Genomic DNA, 21,297 nt, shown 5'->3' with positions numbered 1-21,297 from the left:
AAGCTTTAAAGCTTAGTAATCTCTTTGACGTGCAATCCTAATCTATAAGCTTATTATAAGTGATGAAGCCATCTTTAGCTTAATTCAACAGGAATATATTTATGTGAGTAGCATGAATTGAGAGGTGCAGTATATTGTCCATACGGCCAACACCAAATATGCAAAAAAAGGATAAACCACAAAAAACCTTTAATCTCTTTTGCACTTCCATTATGGCTTGCAACACTTGAGTATTAATTTTTTTATATATTCATTTAGCCATCAACTATCAGATTCATTAACTACGGTGCTCATAGAAGTCTCCTTTCAATTCAATGTCACCGATCTGATCAAAATTGAGGTAATCCTACAAAAGAGAGATGTAACAGTATCTAATTCACACAATTTGATATATCTCACTTGGTGCCAGAGATGTCGTTTTTCAAGTTAAGTGGATGGTTGGGAAACAATATAATCATTACATGGAAGTGAGACTGCCAAATGTTGGCCGCGGCTACGTCAGCAGCAGAGCCAATTTTCGATGTCTCGTTCAAGCATTTCGACTGGTAACTGGCGAATTAAATACATAATGTTTTGCTCCAAGTCCTAAATCGGAACGGAACTGTTCGCACATACTTTAGACTTTACATATTTCCAAAGAAAAAAGTTTAACGTTGTGGTCTTGGCGGCCAATCGACCGTTCCAAAACATGGAATTATGAAATGGCAGCTCTTGAATTTCTTCAGATTGCTCTTCGTCCCAAATGCGGCATTTTTGCTTATTTACATACCCATTGAGCCAGAAATGGGCCTCATCACTGAACATCATTTGGCTCGACAACGTCTTGAGCCCATAGAATTACTGCAAACGGCGCCGAATCGACTCTCCACGGTTTTTGTACACTCTCAGCTATGGCTGCTACATTTTCTTCACTGCGTGCTGGACGTGGTCATGGCATTCGCCCGAATATTATCCTATTATGAGTGCTGGGTCTCAACATGGGTGTTGGTGTTGCGCATAGTACGCTCAGTAGGCCGATTATTTTGACGATAAGTTGAACGAAGCACGCGAAATACATTCTTTACAGAACATGAATTTTCGTAACAAAATTGAACGATTTGTAAACATTGTTTAGGACTTCGGTGATGAGATGCCACACACTACTGAACAAAAATAACATGACAGCGTGCCACGACTCACGCATAAACTGTTAAAAAAGACTATTGATAAAAGCAATTCTGCTTAGATCACCCGTTACTTTACTTGAATTAACTGCCTTAAAAGCCATTAACTAACGGTTAAGAGTGTGTGCCATAAAAACAAGGCATTACTAAAGTACTTAAAAAGATGATGAAAGCTGGGAAGTAAACAAAACCTGGGCACTCATGTAAAGATGAGAATATCTACCAAATACATAAATAATTTTTAAATGCAGTCGTATTTGATTTTCTTTAATTATTTAATAATGGACTTAGATATTTCCACATAAATGCTTCAGTTTTGCGCATACTGCCGTTGCTGTAGGAAGACACATGTGAGTTCTGGAGGGACGGGTCCTCAATGTGAACCAGTATAAATCAAGAAATACTTCGTCTGCATAAATGCTTTTTCTTTTATGTAACACCAGGCTTAATCCTTCGTTACGTATGTATAACCATTCACTACGTAATTTTGAACGTCGTGGCCACAATTATTGTATAATAATGCGCGTCTTACCATCTGAGCTGGAAGCACGCATGTGATTGAGGTAGCGAGTGTAGGCGAGAGTCACATAGTATGATTAGTACCGCCGTTGCTTTCTAACGCATACTTGCGTGTGTTACTTAAAGAGCTTTTCCTTTTTCTTGGTTACAGGAGGCTCCCTAAACCTTTCCGTATTTCAATTAATTTGGGGGGGGCGCGTTGTAAACATAGATAGGTATATTCATTTGCTCACATAAAAGAGTGGCGCTAATGAAGGGGAGCATATAAAATCAACTTGAAGAGTTGGAAGGAAATTATAAAGGTATTTCCTCAATGCTACAGACATTTGGGCTCGCAAAAGTTGGGCTGAATGGAAACTTATATTAGCACATGTGTAAATATGTATTCAGTATGATTTTCACATTTTTATTTTCAAGGTTATACAACCTTTTAGAATCCCATCCACTATTTACGACTGTGACTACAGTTTTTCTAAGCCACACGTTTTCACCATTCAACTAACACACACGTGCAACCAATATGCTCGTAGCATTGAAGATATAATAACACTAACTTGGGCACTTCACAAGTTTTAATAACATAGCCAGATAAATAAAAGCATTCATTCGCCGGTGCGTGTGGTTACGAAAATAGTTTGTTTTTTGTAAGCAAATAAATTGGCTTTGAAATTTTAAAAGTGCACACGCGAAGGGCGTTACAAACTGAAATGAAAGTATTGAAACTCCACTTGATGAAATTTTCATGAGGAAAAACTAAAGTTCAATAACAATCCCTTAATCATTATCTAGGATCTAGAAAAAATCGTTATGTACATATGTCAAGTTTTAACGTAATGAAAATAAAGCTTTTAGGGATCTCCTAACTTCATTCCGTAGAATAACTTCATCATGTAGAGGTGACGGTGAGATACCTTAATGCCTTCCAAAAACAATAAGTTTCAGACTTTAGGCCACTAAGCTTTCAGTATTCATTTCTAAGAAATGCAAGTCCATACCAGTGAGCTAAACTCTCATTTCCTTCACTTAAGAATATTCTGAATGCTAAAAGACTCTGAAAAGCTGGCTGAAAACTTCCAGCTTTATTAGAGAATTTTGCAATAATTGAATAGAAATTTTTTCTAGATAAAATATTATATATCAGAAGAAAGTATGAACTTTTGAATTCAAAACAATAGATCCTTAATTTGACAAATCGAAGTTACCCAGTGCCCGCATATTTGTGGGAAAACCTATTTGGGTGAGAATGGATTTGATAGATTAAGTTTGAAATAACTAAAAATGGGATCCCATAAGTGTCTGTGGCCCGGCCAATATTATCTCCCCAAGAAATCTCCTAGGTGAATGATGCTCGACTGCGCCAACAATATCCAACAGGTCTAATAATCAGAGGCTACTGTATCACTATTTGGTATTACGTATTGCTTCTGACCTCGGCATATACTCGTATTAGTAAACTGCTGTGAATTATATACATCAACTGCTCCATATGGATAATATTGCCATTGTAAAGAAACTCAAACTTATTTTTTAACTATCAATAAATCAGTATATAGCTTTAAAAGAAAATACATATTCAATCACATGATACTTATAATTAGTTAAAAGCTTCAGTTGTCGGTATTCCATTCACGTTGAGTACCTCTATTTCAATAAGTTGCGACATAACAACAACACCCTTTCTGGAAATTTATTATTTTAATTTTTCCCGGTATTTTTTGTGAAAATAAATCTGATAACAGTTAATACTCTTATGACCACAAACCAACAATTAAAGTATTAAGCAATTCTACAATTTAACACCCTTGACTTTTGTGGCAACGGTTTTTAAGAGTGCAACGAACACTTTTTGCTTTTCACACATTTTTATACATTCATAAATACTATTTTCATTACATTAATTGTTAATTGTTCTCTACAACACACAATGCGCTTTCACCAAGGCTTGACAGACACAATAGTGTGCTGAAAGAGTATGAATGAGGATGTGTGGGCCCTACGTTCTGTTGTTAAGCGAATTATTTCACTTTCAAAAAAATTATACAAAATATGGCGTCGAGTTAGGTATTGTCCTCTTTTATATTTGCAAAAAAATGGCAGAACTAAAAGTTGTTTACGAATAAAGGAATTTATAACGAAAAGGGTACGAGATGCGGAATTACCTAAAATCATGTTGTATAATGGGGAGATTGAAAAATTTGGGCCATTTTTTACATAATCGAAATCAAAATTTAATTCTAAAAGACAAAGACGATGAAGGGGCAAGAATTTAAATTATTCTTGCTTATTTTATTAGTAAAGATTAAAAGTTGCGATGGTTTATTGATTATTTTCGAGGAAATCAAAAAAAAAAAATAGTAGATCCCTTATGTCGTAGAGAAAAAGACCATTGAAGGGCCAGAAAAAGCTGGTTAAATTTTTGGCTAAGTCTTACATTATTGTATAATTTAATTGAGACATAACCGATATGTACGACATAATACAATCAATTATATTGGGTGCTCGGGGGCAAGTGGTTCCCATTTTCATCAAATTTTAACTCTAAATTACATGATGTTTACTATCTATGGCCAATGTCAAAACTTCATCAGAATAGCGTTGGCTTGACTCAGTTACTCGTGGGTCAAGAATTTAAATCAGATTGAAAAACCCTCGACTCTATCTCAAGAAATCCTACCAGACCGGTTAAAGAAATTCGAACATCAATAGAGATGTTCAACAGTTTGAGATCCTTTCGACAGATCCCGCGTGAGTCGTGTCAAGCTGTCATGTTATTTTTGTTCAGTAATGTTTGGCATTTCATCATGGAAATACATATGCCTGAACAACTCGGACGGATGTATGGAAGGACTTGGTGCATTTCTGGCTCAATGAGTAGGTAAACAAGCAAAATTGCCGCATTTGGGACGAAACTCAACCTCGAGATATTCAAAAGCTGTCATTTCATAACATAATACTTTAGTGGGGTTTGTGGGTCGATGAATTATCTAAACAATTTTGTAGTTAGTAATATGGTTTTAGGCAAAAATCCATGTCGAATTTCGTGGCTTGTCACATGAAAAAGTTTTCCATATATCCTTCTTCTTCTTCTTCAGTTATATCCAACAGTGGTGAAATATCAGCGGTTCTGAGAAATGTGCAATTTCTTAGAGAGAAAATGACGTCTACAAACTTTTAGATCGATATCACAAGAAATGTAGGTCCAGTTTGCGTATATACAGACGGACAGACAGGTGGTCATGGCTTAATCGGGCTTCCCCCGCTGCTCACTTTTATACTTACTTTTTATTATCTTCAAAGTTTTTCCTGTGTGTTACAAACTCGTGAAAAACTTAATATACCCTGTTCAGGATATAAAAAAAATGAACCGCATGGCACAAATCGGTAAAACTTTCCTATTTTTCCTTCTTCGAGTGCTCATATGTATTTACCTATGTCTCGTAAAAGTTTTTCAGTTTGCTTCCCCAACAATTTGCGTACCACTGTTTTGAAATTTTTGGAGCATTTTGTGTATAAATAAATAGAATACCGCATGCTACGTATAACTCTGTGCCCTCTTAGTGGTGGCATCCAAAATGCTAAACTGTAGCTATTAGACAAACAAAAGTGAATAGCAAAACATAAAATGTGGAAAACAGAAAGCGGAAAATGAAAGCAAGTTCCGTAACGTTAAAATTGCGAGCTAACGCGAAGAAAGCGATGAGAAAGAGAATTCAAGAAATACTCGCTGTTAAAATGCTAAGCAGCAAAGGACGTAAGTGCTCAGGGTAACGTAAATGGAGCGCGCGTATTATACTGTTACGAAATAAAGAAGCAAAATAATAATGGCAGGTCATAAGGGAGTATGTGCGAGAGAGTGGGAAGTATTACGAAATCGCTTGGAAGTTAATTACAATTTGAATAACAGGACAGCCGAGTTGCAACGAAATTTAGAAGTTTACCATTTTATTGTCATTTCCCTCGACATTTTTGCAGGTATGTTTTTTGTAGTTATATGTTGTTGTGCAAGAACTAAAATTGCAAGAAACATTTTGAACAAGGAAGTACAAAGCCATAAAGAAATTGTAATACAAATTCCCTCCGTTTCAGATGCCAAACTTCTTGTTACGAAATCTTACAGCAAAGACACAAGTAACAACGAAAGATTAGGTTAACCTCGTCACAAAAATCGAAAACTTACACCATTTTACCAATTCAAATCGGAGAGATAATATGTTTTGAATCTAAAAGTCCTGATTTCAAAGCATTGCTCTCAGCTCCACGTTTAAATATTTTTAAATGAAGTTTTAAAATCTGTGTCACTAATTCTCTCTGTTTATAATAATGGAAACTAATTTATTTATTACAAAATGGAAACAGAAAATGTCCAAAAACACTTGATTAACGTACATATGTTATCAAAAATACATTTATTCTTTCGAAGCGCGCCAACACAAACAAGTACTACAATATACCATATATATTTAAAGCTGATTAATTTGGAGTTATGATATATCCTTTTTGATCTAAAGGAATATGAAATTATAACCTTAATTGAAATAACTGAGCAAAAGTGGTCTCGTCGCCACAACATTCTTGTATCATGTTTAAGGTTCTAACTAAAATGCCGATTATATGAACTGAGAAGAGCGCCCAAATTGCCTTCTAAAAATATTTCTGACAGAGAGTATATATCAAACTTTTTATTTTATATACAGCTATTGACAACTAATTAGAAACGCCACTTATTTTGAAGTAATTGAAGTTATTTTCCAATAAGCCTCGTATTTTTTACTGTTTTTCACTATTTTTATTGAAACGTATGCTAAACTTAAGCCCTAATAGTAAAAATTTTATTCAAGTAGTTTTGTTATGTAAATTTTAACAAAAATATGTGGAAAATACGAACTAAAATATTTTATAGGCAAAAAATAATGATATTACAAAAAATTGCTTACTTTAAGTTAGTTGGAATTTCTGTATAACAGGCAAGTTTTCCTCAGCCCATGGCAACTTGACATTTTTTAGGATGTCGAAGTATTTCTACTTTTTTCAAATTCTATCAACCTTATGGAGTGGACCAACATTATGCCCGATAAAACATCCCCACACCGTAATTTATCCTCCACCATAGACAACTACCCGCGGAACATAGCGAAGATCAAATTCTTGATTGTTGGCGTACATACCTTCAACCATCAAGACCTTTGAGAATAATTTTTGTTACATCGCTCCAAAGGACATACTTCTATTTATTTGTTGTCCAAGATCAATAAGTGTTGACAAAGTGTACGCACTTTTTTCTTTCAAATTTAGTCAGAAGTGGTTTCATGTGTGCTGTTCTGCCGTGAAGTTCAGATATGACCAAACACTGGGAAATTGTTTTCTTGGATATTTGGACATTATATTCCTCTCGAATTTCACGTAGAATGTGAGTGGAACCCTTTTTTTGGGTTTATTTTTTCGGAATATTTCTGTTGAAGTTTTTCAGGGTTTTCTTTGCGTGCAACATTGAAAGTAATTTAAAATTCTGTATATCCTTAAGGATATTTAAAAGAATTTTTTTTTTTTTGCATTTGGCCTGATTTTAAATTTCTTTGCAGATTTTTTGAGACCGACGAAGGTAAAAAATGTAGCTGCGACTGGCAGGTGTATAGTTACTGCTCTTCCCCACTAAAAACCTTGAATAATACATTTTAAAGCACAACTTTGAAACAAACCCTTACCTAAAAATTAGCACCAGAAGGAGTTTTAATTCTTTAAACAAGTGTTTCTAATTAGCTGTCGCGCTTATCTCACCTTCTGCATCGTAACGCATTTAATATTTGGGAAAAAATTTACAGAACTTTAACTTCACAACTACAAAACAGATTGAATTTAGTAGTAAGTAGATCAAAAACCAGTTTCGAGCCAACGATTTCTGGTATTTTTGTGAAGATCATAAACTTTTTTATCAGTTTTTCAGATATCCGAATGAAATTTAGTACGACTGTGATCAAATTGAAAGGTAAATATGGTCCATTTTATCTCCATCAAAGTAATCCCCTCCCGCTGCAATACACTTATGTCAACGAATTTTCCAGTCATCAAAATCCCCCGTCGTGAGAGCCTTCATCGATTCAGCTTTTATATCCTTAAATTAGTTAGGTGTCCTCGGAGTGGAAATTTGAATTTGCTGAATAGCCAGTTACACGAAGATAAATCAGGCGAATATGGTGGTTGCGGCACAATATTAGTTCACAATATGGCGAAATGATCACGAATAACCAATGCAGTATTAGATGGTGCATCACTTCTTTGTTCAATAATCTCAGGATAGTAAAAATCGAAGAATTCACTTTTAGAGCCTCACAAAACGGCGCGTATCTCAAATACTAATGAATATTTTGATGTCAAATTTAGCATAGATGTCACCAATAGTACTACCAACTTACAGAAAAAAACAAGTTTACGGATACGAAAAATACGACGACGATACGAGAAATTAAAAATTCAGCTTTCAATTTGGTCACAGTAGTACATGGTGCATTGTGATGTTGTATTGATCATTGGTCGGAACCGGTCCGAAGGGACAACTGTAAGGCGCTTTCCAAAGTAAACAGGACTTTTTGAATCTAGCGCCCCCTGGTGGCATCATCTATATGTCGACTAGTGTGTTATCTGTCTGCTATCTTTATCGATTGTCCAGGGAGAATTTTAAGTGTAAGTATGTTTGTGTTATCGGTGCGAAAATGAGCTTCGTACAAAGAGGCAAAATTAAATTTTGTTTTAAAATTGGTAAAACTTTTACCAACTATTCAATTGATGAAACAAGTTTATGGCGCTGATTGCCTATCTCGTAGTAGAGTGCACGGTGGTTTCAAAGTGGTCGTGAGGACATAAATGACGATCAACATGTGGTCCAATCAAAATCCGTGATCACCGGAAATTCCATAGAAACTGTGCGTTAATTCATCAAAAATCAGCCGAAATCATTATTGAAATTCATGGAAATGGAATTGAACATCTCCAAAACATCGATTTACCGCACAAATTGACTGACGACCAAAAATTGCTCAGAATCCAACATTCGAAAGACATCCTTAAAGAGGTCAAAAAGGATAAAAACTTCCTTTACAATATTTTGACTGGTGACGAAACGTGTTGTATTCAATATAATCCCGAAACGAAACGCCAGAGTGCTGAATGGAATTCACCGGACGAGCCGAAACCCAAAAAATCGCGTTTGGAGAAGTCAAAAGTATAGACAATGCTGATTTGTTTTTATGATTCCAAGGGTATTGTCCACAAAGAATTTGTTCCACTGGGCCAAACGCGTTAATGCGGTATTCTACCTTGGAGTTTTGAAGCGTTTGATGCGCCGTATTCGACGTGTTCGACCCGAACATCGCGAAGATGAAAGTTGGCGTTTGTTAACCGACAATGCGTCGTCTCATCGATCGACGCTTGTAACCGATTATTTGACCAAAAATCACTTTTTAACCATTAACCAGTCTCCGTATTCACCTGATTTGGCATCGTGCGACTTCTTACTTTTTTTGCCTATTAAAGGAAAGCGTTATGCAGACGTAGAGGCCATCCAAAAGGCTTGCACCGGCATACTGTCGGCCATACCGGCCAACGAGCTAAAACACTCGTTCGACATGCTTTTGGACCGTGCAAAAAGCTGTATTGAAGCGGAAGAAGACTATTTTGAATAAAATAAATTGATTTTGCTGAAAAAACCATTTGTTCTGTTTTTTTTTTAAGTCCTGTTTACTTTGGAACGCACCTTGCATACCACATATCTCCAATACAACCAATTATTCAGATTTTTTAAACTTTACCTTAAAAATGCATTATATTAATAAAGATATCGGCTGGTGAAGTTGATGAGATTTTATCTGATAGTATTTATTTCAATGGAAATTACCTTTTGCATAACAAATTATCCAATGATTGAAATCACCAAGAAATTTTAGCTTTTTACACTTCTAAAAGTTCTAACACAAAATTGAAGGAGACTTAGACCGAATTTGTTAGTTTACTTTCTTAAACATTTTTAAATTGGTAAAGCTTGAGCGATTAGTTTTTGTTTTGTTCACTTTTTTGCATATGTTCTGTTTATGCTCTGCAGCAAAAGAATCCACTGTTTATTTTCACACCGATTTCATTTGTTTTGTTTTAAGTACTTGCTCCTGTTTCGACACGTTAGCGTTTACACTTCTTCATTTATTTATTTATTTTGCTTTATTGCTGTCAACATTAGCTTATGGACACACACACACATATGTATATATGTACATACATGTGTGGGGGTGGGGGTATGAGTAGGTACTGTTGACAAGCGCTGCACTTGTTATGCTTAATAGTATTATTACTTGTTTTCGTTTTGTTTTACATTTTTAATTTTGTTTCACTTGCCGCTGATAACGCGTGCAATGTGTTTTTCGCCTTTTGTTGTTGCTTTGCTGTTTTTGTTTTGCTCATTTACTCTCGCAGTCAGCCAGCCAGTGCGACGGACACTCACTCAATTCACCAGAGCAGTAGTCCGTCTGTCTGTGTGCCGTTTGTCTGTCGGTCTATCTGTCAGCCAACAAGCCACTATTAAGTCTGGTAATCGGTCATCCACTTACACAGTGCGTAAGTCTGTCGTTTATACACAAAGCGTTCTCATTGGCTTTTTGCTCACTTTTCATGTGTTGTGTGCAGCGAGAAAAAAAATATACATCGCTGCAGCACAGATTCTGCAAAAAAGTTTTCAACCCAAATTATTTACAAATTATTTTATTCACAAATTAGACAGTAATGCACTAATCATTAGCACTCATTCAACACTTTTATTATATTTAAGCAAACACTTCTCTATTGGGTTTTAGTTAACTTCTATATTTTGATTATGCAAAGATTTTCTCTCTAAAACGTTCACCGGCGGCCATTCCACTTCCGCTGCTCAATTTCCGGTGCACAACATTTTCAGGCAACGGCAACTTTTACACTGAACTTGCTCACTCACGGCCATTCCGTTCTGCTTGTGTTTGTGTTGCTTCAGCCTTACCTTCTTTTTCAGCGACTTTTTTTTACTTTTCGTGCTCAATATGCGCTCGTGAGCTCCACCGTGAGTTCGAATTATTCGTGCGCCCCAATACATATTAATATGTACGCTTTAAGGCGCTCAAACACTTGTATTGACTTGCTCTCTTACAATGCTGTGGGCCCGTAGAGCTATGCATACCAGGGCTGCGCGTTTGTGGCATTGCCATTGTGTTGCTTGGGGAATCTATGGGATTATTGACTTTCACAACAGTAATATTTAAGAGCGTTATTAGTTACTACGGCAACTTAACGGATTTGTGCTTATTTTAGCGTGAATATTAACACAGAGCTTTTTGATCCAAACCAAAGAAATAACAAGTTAGGCAAAAGATAGCTCGAATATATATGTAGGTATTTATTTGGTATAATACTGGAGCAGTTCTTATTTCATATAAATTATTATACTTCAAATATTCGAAATATAAATTATAAATGCTAATTGCGACAGCTCTGGCAACCTGGTTACTATTATCAACTCAATTAACACCCCTTTACTTGCTGCTCAGACTCGTACTCAGAGAGATACATATGCCGGCATACACATGCACATTCTCACAAGTATATTCCAAACATTTATGAACGTTCTCCGTGAAATCAGCTGATTTTACGGCAGTAGCGCATTTTAGTTAGTTTTAGAATGCCGAAAATTTATTCCGAAAATAAAGATTTTAATTAAAGTTATAAAGGTATACTTATGGGTATCTGTAAGGGATAATTCTTTATATAGCTTTCAAAAAACTAACTTTGATAATACATTCTGAGAGTAAAGAAAAAGGAATTAAATCTCTTTCTTTTTAACTTTATTAATAGACCAGGGTAGAGGTTTGAAAAGCAAAAAAAAAACATATTACGGTCAAAGTTATTGAAAGAGAATTTTGAAACAACAACAAATTAAAGAAAATGTAATTTACGTACAGTCTGTGGACGGAAGAGGAAGCGGGTACGGTCAAACTTATTGAAAAAGAATGTTAAAACAATAAAAATTAAAGAAAATATAATTTACGTTTACTTTCGATCTGTGGCTGAGAGAGGGAGGGGAGAGACACGGTTGAACCTTTAAAGCTTTAAAACGGCTTATCTCCATTTCAGGAAAAACTACAGGTCCTATAGAAAAAAGGTGATATGGAACTTTCCATTATTCAAATCAAACACCAATAAATGTATCGACATATCGGCTCGTATGAAATATAAACCATAATTTACCAATTGGTAACAGTTGTACATATGTACGAACTCTTAAAGTTTTTAATGATTTTTTGAAACTTTCAAAATATAATAATATTTGGAACATAAATTTGGTGCAATCATTATAAAATATAAAACATATGTGGTTGAAAAAATTAAATACGAAATTCTCGGGCTTATGATTTTTACTAATATTTAATTCTACTGTAATTGTACTGTTAGACTTCAGAAATCCCACGAACATCCCACTTTATGTTATATGCATATTGGCTTTCTGAAAAATACCAAATGAAGTTAGTATTATGTAAACATTCTCTCTGGCTCTTAAGTACTTGCTGTCGTATACTCTAATCGCTTCCAATAACAAAAAAAAACACTTGGGTTTCTTTTGATAACAACTACAACTGTAACAATTCCAACATGAAATGAGTAACAACAATTGTTTGCAAACGAAGTCGCTCCAATTAAGAGCAAGCGTGAACTGTTCTCATGAGAGATGACAAACATATTCCTACGTGCGTAGCTAACTTACGTACACACATATGTATGTATATGTGTACGCATATTCAATTGTTTGTTTGTTTGCTTGTGCGGCGATTTGTTTACGAGCTCCATTATTACTAGTTAAATATGGGGGAAGGTCATCAGCATGTGCGCCCAAAACACGTTTACTGCTCACTGTTTGCCAATGTATGAGTGAGCATAAGTGGGAGTGTAGGAGCGAGCTTTTCTTAGTCTGTATTTCACCCATCCACTGACGTTCACAATGAACCTAAGTCAAACCCGTTTTTATTTTCAGAATAAAAAGCTCAACAGAGTATGCGACAAAAGCTAGTGGTTGATGTGAATGATAAAAGTTCTTTCAAATTCAAAGGGTGTATGAAATTTTTCTGCTCTTCATTATAGCCTTTTCGCACAGCCAAATTAATTCAGTACTTTTTGGTTACAAGTGAGAAACCAGTATTTGCCTTTCGCACAGCCGGCTACTCGATTAATGATCAGCTGTTATATTTTTTTGTGTTCTTTATTTTGTATTTTTTCTAATGCTTAAAATTCATCAGCTGATTGCTATCTTATCAAAGTACACAACTAAATTCACAGCTTAGACAGCAACCGGTAGAGTTAAACGCAGCCAAATTTACAGTAAGAACAATAACTCGAAGAGCTACACTCCAGTTTCAACTCGATTTCAATTCGATTAAGAACTAATGTAGTAAAATAAGATTTTTATTTTGTATCGTAAATCGTTCTAAATTAGCGCGTCAATCGAAAAGCAGGTTAAATAATCAATAATCAATAATCCTCCTGTGCGAAAAGGCGATTAGACCAGTAAAGTTTGTATCTCCTATTGAAGCCATTTCAAAAGCTTTACCTAAATTTATAAGTAATCTAGCGGCTAAGAAAGCATATGGAGATGTCGGGATAGAACATTCATATGTAGTAGACATTTTTTAGTTCAATTATATAGTACATATGTTCAAATATATTGAACAGGCTTATCTTCGCCAATGCTGAGGCAGTACAAAGCAAATACATAAACAAACACAGGATACATATATTTATATGAGGCACGTATGCATTGATATGCAATACGTATGCACTCAACAAACAAAACATATTTACTTAAGATAACATATTGACCTAAGGTATGCATTTAGGCAATTGAATACAAATGTGCATGTGCACTTGAAAACAACCCCATACCATGTGGCATAAAGAATATGCTACATACATATGAACATGCACACATACACATATATTAAGATAGTACTTAAAATTATATATAAATACGTGAAAACTCTAAATAAAATCAGACTAAAATAGTTCTCGTAGAATGAAACACTTCTCGTGGAAGTTCTCACAGAACAAGATTTGACCATCATTTATTTTCCCCCACCAGTGGTAAGAAAAATTTGAGAAAGCTAGTCCTTTGTTCATAGTATATCTCGTATTTATTGTACTAATTCTCAAATACGTGCACATCACAAATTTGTTAAAGTGACTAGTATCAATACAGGCCAAACCTAATTCGTTGAGCATGGTACTCGGTCGGCCCTATTTCAGTCAAACACACCAAGTTCTGTAGCACCGACAAGTTTAGCCTTTAAGCTGAACGGAGCTGCCGCTTTTGCATGTGACTTCTTCCCGAGGGAGGTGCCCCCTCATGTAATCGGCGGATACCATTGTCGTCATCACCACTGCTCAGCATTCTCCTAGATCAATCCAGTGTGCTAGCATTCTTCTCATGTTCGCCCTCGTAGTTCTCCAAGATCTTTGCAGCCACAGAATAGTCTGATTTCAGTTTCTTACCTTTAATCTGCCAATAATTGATAGAGATTCGATCTTTATTTTCACTTTCATCTACGTATACATTAGACGCAATTTTACACACATTGTAATCAGCTATCGGTAGCTTATTTTATACTGGAACGATTGAAGTCAAAGATACCTAAATATGAAAACAGGTGGCAAGTTCAAACAATTTACGAAAAAACGGGCTTAAGTGAAAACTTTATAAATGCTAAATTCACAATTTTTCTATATCTAAATCATTGAAATTAAGTAAGTAATTGTAAATTTCTTTCTCACATGGAAACATATGAACTACTAAATTTATTATAATATATAGTACGAGTTCAAAAAGGCAATAGACATTGTTTAAATTTCACAATTCAATACTTTAATGTTTTCATATATCTTAAAAAAAATTGCGTTAATAAATAGAGTAGAATAATATTTGAATAACCTGCTTTTAATATATTCATAATACTGCTTAAATAATAACTGCAAACCTATTTTCTAATATACAAAGTGGTGAGTATGTAGTTTTTGCAACTCCATGTGTGTCGTTTTTATGCCGTTTTCTCATCTCCAGTTTCTTCGCGAGATCTTGTTTGCTCTTCGCCATCCTCGCAAACGGTTAAGTCTTCGAGCTTTAGGAGTGGTCGAGGAGTTACAGGTAAAAATGTATTACACACTGTACTTATAGTCTCGCATGCATTTGGATTATGCACAACAATGAAAACACAATTTTGTATAACATCACCAGGAGTATTGTCCACGTAGTGGAAGACAATGTGAAATTCTTCAGTGCCCCCGGACGATATGCGCTTGCCACGAACCCTGCAAAGATAACAAATATCACATATGTAAGTAACTTCAAGAATTCAAATGAGGGAAAATTGGTGTACAATATTTACTGAAGGCTAAGAACCATCTATCTCGTCATATTTGTTTGCACTTTCATTGTCTCTTCCAGCTTTAAAAGGGTTAAAATTAGAACGGCTTCAGATTGCGGAAATGTGTTCATAACACAACTAAACTTTGCTTCCGCCGTTTTTTTGTAAATTTAAGGCTTTATTGTATAAAAACGGTCCAAAAGTGTTTTCCCTTATTCCCTCAAAAAGCAATGCTTAATTAACACACGAAATGCTTTATGATCCATTTTTTTGAAAAATAACAAAAGTTGCTTCACAAAAATTCTATATTTTTTAATACCTAATAGAAATCATATAGATGGTAGCAGTAGAGTAATAGTATTATCTATGTATTTGTCAGCCTCAGTAAAGCATGCACGGGTCCTCAGCCGCACTTTTCTTGGAATTAAAAAAGAAAAGCAAAATTTCCCGCAAATGTCGAGAATTCGGCTCAAAAAGTGACATTTTCAGTTGAGAATAAGTTTGGGATGCAAACAGATCTCTACAAATATTTTGTTGGGTTAATGTTGACACAAATGTCCAAGATCGATATAAAATGATTTAATCGATTTAATCGACCAGTGCTTGACCTTAGAGACATCTATTGGAAAATACGAAATGGAAACTTTCAATTCCAGAAAGTGTTAAAAAGTATACTTTAACTAAAAGTAGACTGGTCAAAAGCATTTTTGCGCACACGGTCTACATACGTTTTTTGTTTTTAATTTTGTGAGAGATAATGCAACTATCATTGATCAGATTTAATATATCTTGATTTATATTGAAAGTCATTAACTAAGACTTAATTATATTACCAAATTTTACTTCGTGTCAGCTAAAGATATATTAAAAACACCCTGAAATGTGTTATAAACTCGGTCGAAGCCCTTCATAGAAAAGTGAAAGTTTCAAATGGAATTTAAATTTGTGTTGTATGAAAAGTAGGCGTGGCTATAGTCCAATTCGTTCGCGCGGTATGTAATTTCACCTAAAAGTGGGCGGTGCTACGCCCATTGTCGAATTTTGTCGTTGGCCTCTTTAACTCGGAAGTCTCTGGCACATTTAGTTATTAATTTGTGGCGCTTTTAGCAGTTTTTAACAGTATCAAACTTTTTTCTCTCATTTTAATGAATTCACAAAATGAGTCAGGGTTAATTTTACAACTTCGCGAAAAGCTTTTGTACTGGTTGTTACAGGAAGCAAGATTATAAAAAGCGTTAGCGATGTATTTCCCGTGCCCTTGCCTCTCTTTTGACGGCAACAGCCAGAAACGAAAATCAAAAATGGTCAATTCGCTATAATTGCTTAAAAAACAAATGTTTTCGGCTTGAAATCATTCTTCCCGATATATATTTGCTCAAATAACCAGAATATATTAAGTAATACCCATATGAAAAACAATTTAACAACACTTCGATGAGCAAACAAGTTCCCGTTTTGGACCGATAGATTGGCCACCAAGATACCAAGATCATGTGATATGTGGGGATATATAAACTATAAAGTTTAAAAAAGTAGGGAACAACGAAATTAATCACCTTTTACAACAGAGACATAAAATATTACTCCCCAAATGGTACTGGAAGCCTTAATTGGAGCCCGGGTAGAAACTGAAATATGGGCGTGGCACCGCCCACTTTATAGTGAAATCACATTTCGAGACCCGCCCTACCGATTGTAACCAATTTGATATTCTTCTTCATATCACAGTGCGAAAATGGGTGATTTTGGACAAAAAGCACGCCTACTGCTCATGAAAATGAGAGAGCGTGTTTTGATGACAAAGTTTTATCTTTGTGCCTAAATTAAAAAAAAAGTCGTGAAAAACTTTACCTAGCCCCATATGACTAACATCAGGATTTTCGAACATCTGATTGAGTTTACTCCATATGATTGGTGATGGTATGTGAGGTACCTTAATGAATCGGGAAACATTTTATTAGTATTATTATAGTTAATTTTATGATAAGGTATTCCTCTGGCTTTGGTTCTTGCAAGAGTATTAAATATTCGGTTGCCTCCCCTTATTATTTTTCTTATTTTGAAATATTTGTGATTTTAAAATCAAAACATTATGGATTTTTTTGCATTGAATTATTTTACAGTAAATATAATTTGATCGCTGTACATCCACGATCGCTGCCGCTTTGGTACTTTCAAAACCTCATTCTAAAACTCGTAAAACATACTCATTAATACGAAAAAAAATCGAAATAAGAGCTTTGCATACTTCAATGCATTTATACACTCGTGGCCACGCAAAGCTTACAATTCAAAAGTTTCAAGTGTTATGCATATTTGACAACACTTTACTGATTTTTTATTTAACTTTTAAATTTAATTCAAACACGAAGTTTAGTCGCGGAATTACGGCTAGTTTGTGTTTTACTCATTAAACGTAATAAATTAAAAACTATAATTATATTTAGAATTAACAAAAGATTAACAAAAAACTAACTTGAAGAAAATTCCAAACGAACCAAAAAGACCTAAAAAAATATAAGAAAGTATAGTGGTAGGCTTTGCGTGGCCACAAGTGTAAATACATATTAGGTTGTCAAAAAAGTCTTGCGGTATTTTCGCTAGTTGGCGCTGAGAGCGCGTAGTTCTAGTTTTATTCGTCGCATCGGGTCATGCTATACCATTTGGAAAGCTCATTTCACGCGCTAACACGTGTTTGATTGATTGTCGTTTCTTTTAAGTCGTTCGTGAGTTATAGCGAACATCGAGCAAAATAAAGAGAAAATACGGCATATTTTACAGTACTACTACGATGAAGGCAAAAATGCATCTCAAGCCGCCAATAAAATTTGTGCAGTTTATGGACCCGATACAGTTTCCATTTCCACCGCACAACGATGGTTTCAACGTTTTCGTTCTGGTGTAGAGGTGGTCGAAGATGCGCCACGCTCCGGATGGCCTGTCGTCGAAAATTGCGATAAAATCACTGAATTGGTCGAAAGAGACCGGCATAGTAGCAGCCGTAGCATCGGTTGAAAAAGCTTGGAGTCACTAAGAAGCTCGATGTATGGGTGCCACACGAATTGACGCAAAAAAACATCTTTGACCGTATCGACGCATGCGAATCGCTTTTGATTCGCAACAAAATCGACCCGTTTTTGAAGCGTATGGTGACTGGCCTTGAAAAGTGGGTCACTTATGATAACGTAAGGCGCAAACGGTGGTGGTCGAAAAGCGGTGAAGCGGCCCAGACGGTGGCCAAGCCTGGATTGACGGCCAGGAAGGTTCTTCTGTGTGTTTGGTGGGATTGGCAGTGAATAATCCACTATGAGCTGCTCCCCTATGGCCAAACGCTCAATTCGGACCTGTACTGCCAACAACTGGACCGCTTGAAGGCAGCACTCATGCAGAAGAGGCCATCTTTGATCAACAGAGGCCGAATTGTCTTCCATCAGGACAACGCCAGGCCACACACATCTTTAGAAGCTCCGGGAGCTCGGATGGGAGGTTCTTTTGCATCAACCGTATAGTCCGGATCTCGCAACAAGTGATTACCACCTGTTTCTGTCCATGGCGAACGCGCTTGGTAGTCTGAAGTTGGCCACATGAGAGTCCTGTGAAAATGGCTCTCCGAGTTTTTTGCCAATAGCGAAGCGAGCTTCTATGAGAGGGGCATTATGAAGTTGACATCTCATTGGGAACACGTCATCGAACAAAACGGCGCATATTTGACTTGAATCGCATTATTGTAACCAATTTTATGAACAATTGAAAATTCAATAAAAAAACCGCAAGACTTTTTTGACAACCAATATGTAGATTTTGTATGATGTGGTGAATCGTAGTCAATAAAAAACTCGACATCAAATTATGTGAAGATACGTTATTTTGCCTTTGGGCGACGATATACTTTTGTTATCGAATCATGTGCATTTGTCACAAATTTAGTTCCTACTTACGCCAATGGCTCGCCGGTGATTTTCATGCCAACTTCTTCATATTTGCTCAACACATAATCCAGAATTTCTTTGGCGTCCTCCTCTTCCAACTTGAAGGAACATAAAATAATTAGCTTATTATAGTTTATATTCAATAAAACCAAAAAATAAAACTTACATCCGTTAGACAAGTTGGCGGTTCCGTCGCCAAACACAGACCACGCTACGAAAACAAACAATGATTGTATTTTCTTTAAACATGAATTCACAAACTAAAAAAATTAGATCAAGTTCATCATACTCACAACATTTATGACATAAAAATTTAATAACAGAAATTGTACACACACGAAATGCACAAAAATTTTGCACATTTTATTTCAGTACTAATGAATTTTTATTTGAGAGTTCTTTCTGCTTCAGGCCAATAATTCCAACTAATGTTACACCCACTCGAAATTCAGCAAACGTTTTTAATTCAACGGTGATGTGAGAAGAACCAGTTGAGTTATTGTTGACGTGATTGTTTCGAACACTTTTTTGCTGTTGTAATGCTAATTTATTGTATGTATTATAATTTTATTACACGCTACGGTCCACATTGTAGACAATAAGTGAAAAACCTGTTGAAATAATATGCGATTTTATGGAGCTCTTCTAAATGATCTAATATATAAGCGAAAATGTATATTTACATTTTTAACTAAATGATTATAGCAATTAACTGTTCGAATCTGATTAGTAATGGAAAGTACAATGCAACGCTGGCTTATGCAATGAAAAACACTTATTAATATTTCTATACGGAATTGAAAGCAACCGTTCGCTTTCCCCAAGTACCTCAAAAAATGAAAGTTTTTAGACTGAACTTTTGTAAAACACACTTAATTTCCAAACATGTATTTTTATACTAGTGGATCCGGCCACCCGTTGCTGTGGTTTACATTTATACTATTCTTCAAATAAATAAGTCCAAAAGATTTACTTGAGGTCTAATTTTGAATACGTTCATGCAAATAAATTTCATTGGAAAAAATAACAAATTTAAGGCTGCTTTCTCAATGTCTGGTTACCAGACTTTCTGCCCAGTTAATAGAGTTGTCCGATTAATAGATTGTACTTAATAAACATCAACAAATTGTGGGACCGGCCAATGTGCATAGTTATTGGAGAGGTCCGCTTAATAGAGCGTCCATTTAATAGAGCTTTCAATTTATTTTTTATTTATGAATTGTTTTAACTATCCTGTCTTCTACGTTAATCGTGGTCAAACAATGTGACACGTAAACTTTATATATGGGTCATTCCATTAATTGGCAACATGGTTTTGTACCCGTGGTTTTCCGATTTTGACCAAACTTTAGAATATCATAATATAGACTAGAAGAAGAACATCTGTTAACTTTTCAGTGGTCAAAGTGGTTCCACTGTTTTTCTTCTTTGCGATTGAGTAGCTGGGAGTGTAAAGCGCCAAAGTGCCAAGAGCAAGTCTTCAAAGAGGAAATCAGTAGCCAATTTCGACAGCACAAGACTTGTATGTGTGGACACGAATTTCAATAGAAAAAAATTGATTTTTCGATTTTTAAAAGCTTTGACTATAAAAGGCACACAACGTTTCAACGCCGTCATTCCTTCAGCTGATCAAACAAATTTTCTCAATGTAAAAACTTTCATTGCATGTTCAAGAATTGCAACTTTTCAAATAATGTGTATGAAAAGTTAATATCCCATTCCGAAACATTGTTATCGCCTAGATTGTTCTATAAGTTTTGAAAATATGATAAACAAATTTTTCGTAACACACGCACATGCTTTTTTCTTCCATGACAAGTATAGCTTTGGAGTTAATAGCCTGCGCTGCATTTTTTTGCTGTTCATGGGATCAGAGTCCCATATTTTTTAACACTGATTCTTATGTAAAATTGAACGAAGAATCGAATGGAAAAGTCAATTTTGAAAAAAAAATTGGTGGAAAAGCACAAAAAACGGGATTTTTTAATTTGTTTGATCGGAATTTGAATTGAGCGCCAAAAAACAGTGGAACCACTTTGACCACTGAAAAGTTAACAGATATTCTTCTTCTGGTCTATATTGTGATATTCTAAGGTTTGGTCAAAATCGGAGAACCGCGGGTACAAAACCATGTCGCCAATTGATGGAATGGCCCATATAAAATTTACTGATAACAGCCAATGTGAAAACAATCCCATGGCAGTAAGTTAACAATATCATTTTCCATTAGGATACTGAATGAAAATTGTTTGCGATTGTGAAAGATAAACA

The 21,297-nt window shown here is 35.4% G+C and overlaps 2 protein-coding genes across 2 annotated transcripts in view; both read right to left on the bottom strand.

Moving 5' to 3' along the window:
- The window catches only part of LOC105225795 (cGMP-specific 3',5'-cyclic phosphodiesterase), a 94,553-nt gene extending 83,904 nt beyond the window's left edge, over window positions 1-10,649 (bottom strand). The window contains exon 1 of the mRNA XM_011204422.4: window positions 9,571-10,649. The gene's annotated coding sequence lies outside the window, so the exon portion shown is untranslated. The remainder of the gene's footprint in view (window positions 1-9,570) is intronic.
- Window positions 10,650-14,572: 3,923 nt separating this feature from the next.
- LOC105225806 (uncharacterized) lies at window positions 14,573-19,511 on the bottom strand. Its single transcript, XM_019990063.3, has 4 exons — window positions 19,320-19,511; window positions 19,193-19,237; window positions 19,036-19,124; window positions 14,573-15,041 (listed from the first exon to the last, which is right to left on the bottom strand). Exons 1-4 carry the CDS (start codon window positions 19,386-19,388, stop codon window positions 14,771-14,773), a joined length of 474 nt encoding a protein of 157 aa, XP_019845622.2. The 5' UTR covers window positions 19,389-19,511; the 3' UTR covers window positions 14,573-14,770.
- Window positions 19,512-21,297: the final 1,786 nt, after the last annotated feature.

Source organism: Bactrocera dorsalis, chromosome 2, assembly GCF_023373825.1.
Source record: "Bactrocera dorsalis isolate Fly_Bdor chromosome 2, ASM2337382v1, whole genome shotgun sequence".
Lineage (NCBI taxonomy): Eukaryota > Metazoa > Arthropoda > Insecta > Diptera > Tephritidae > Bactrocera > Bactrocera dorsalis.
Note: the sequence above shows the minus strand (reverse complement) of the source record. Positions and strands in the feature narration are given on the sequence as shown.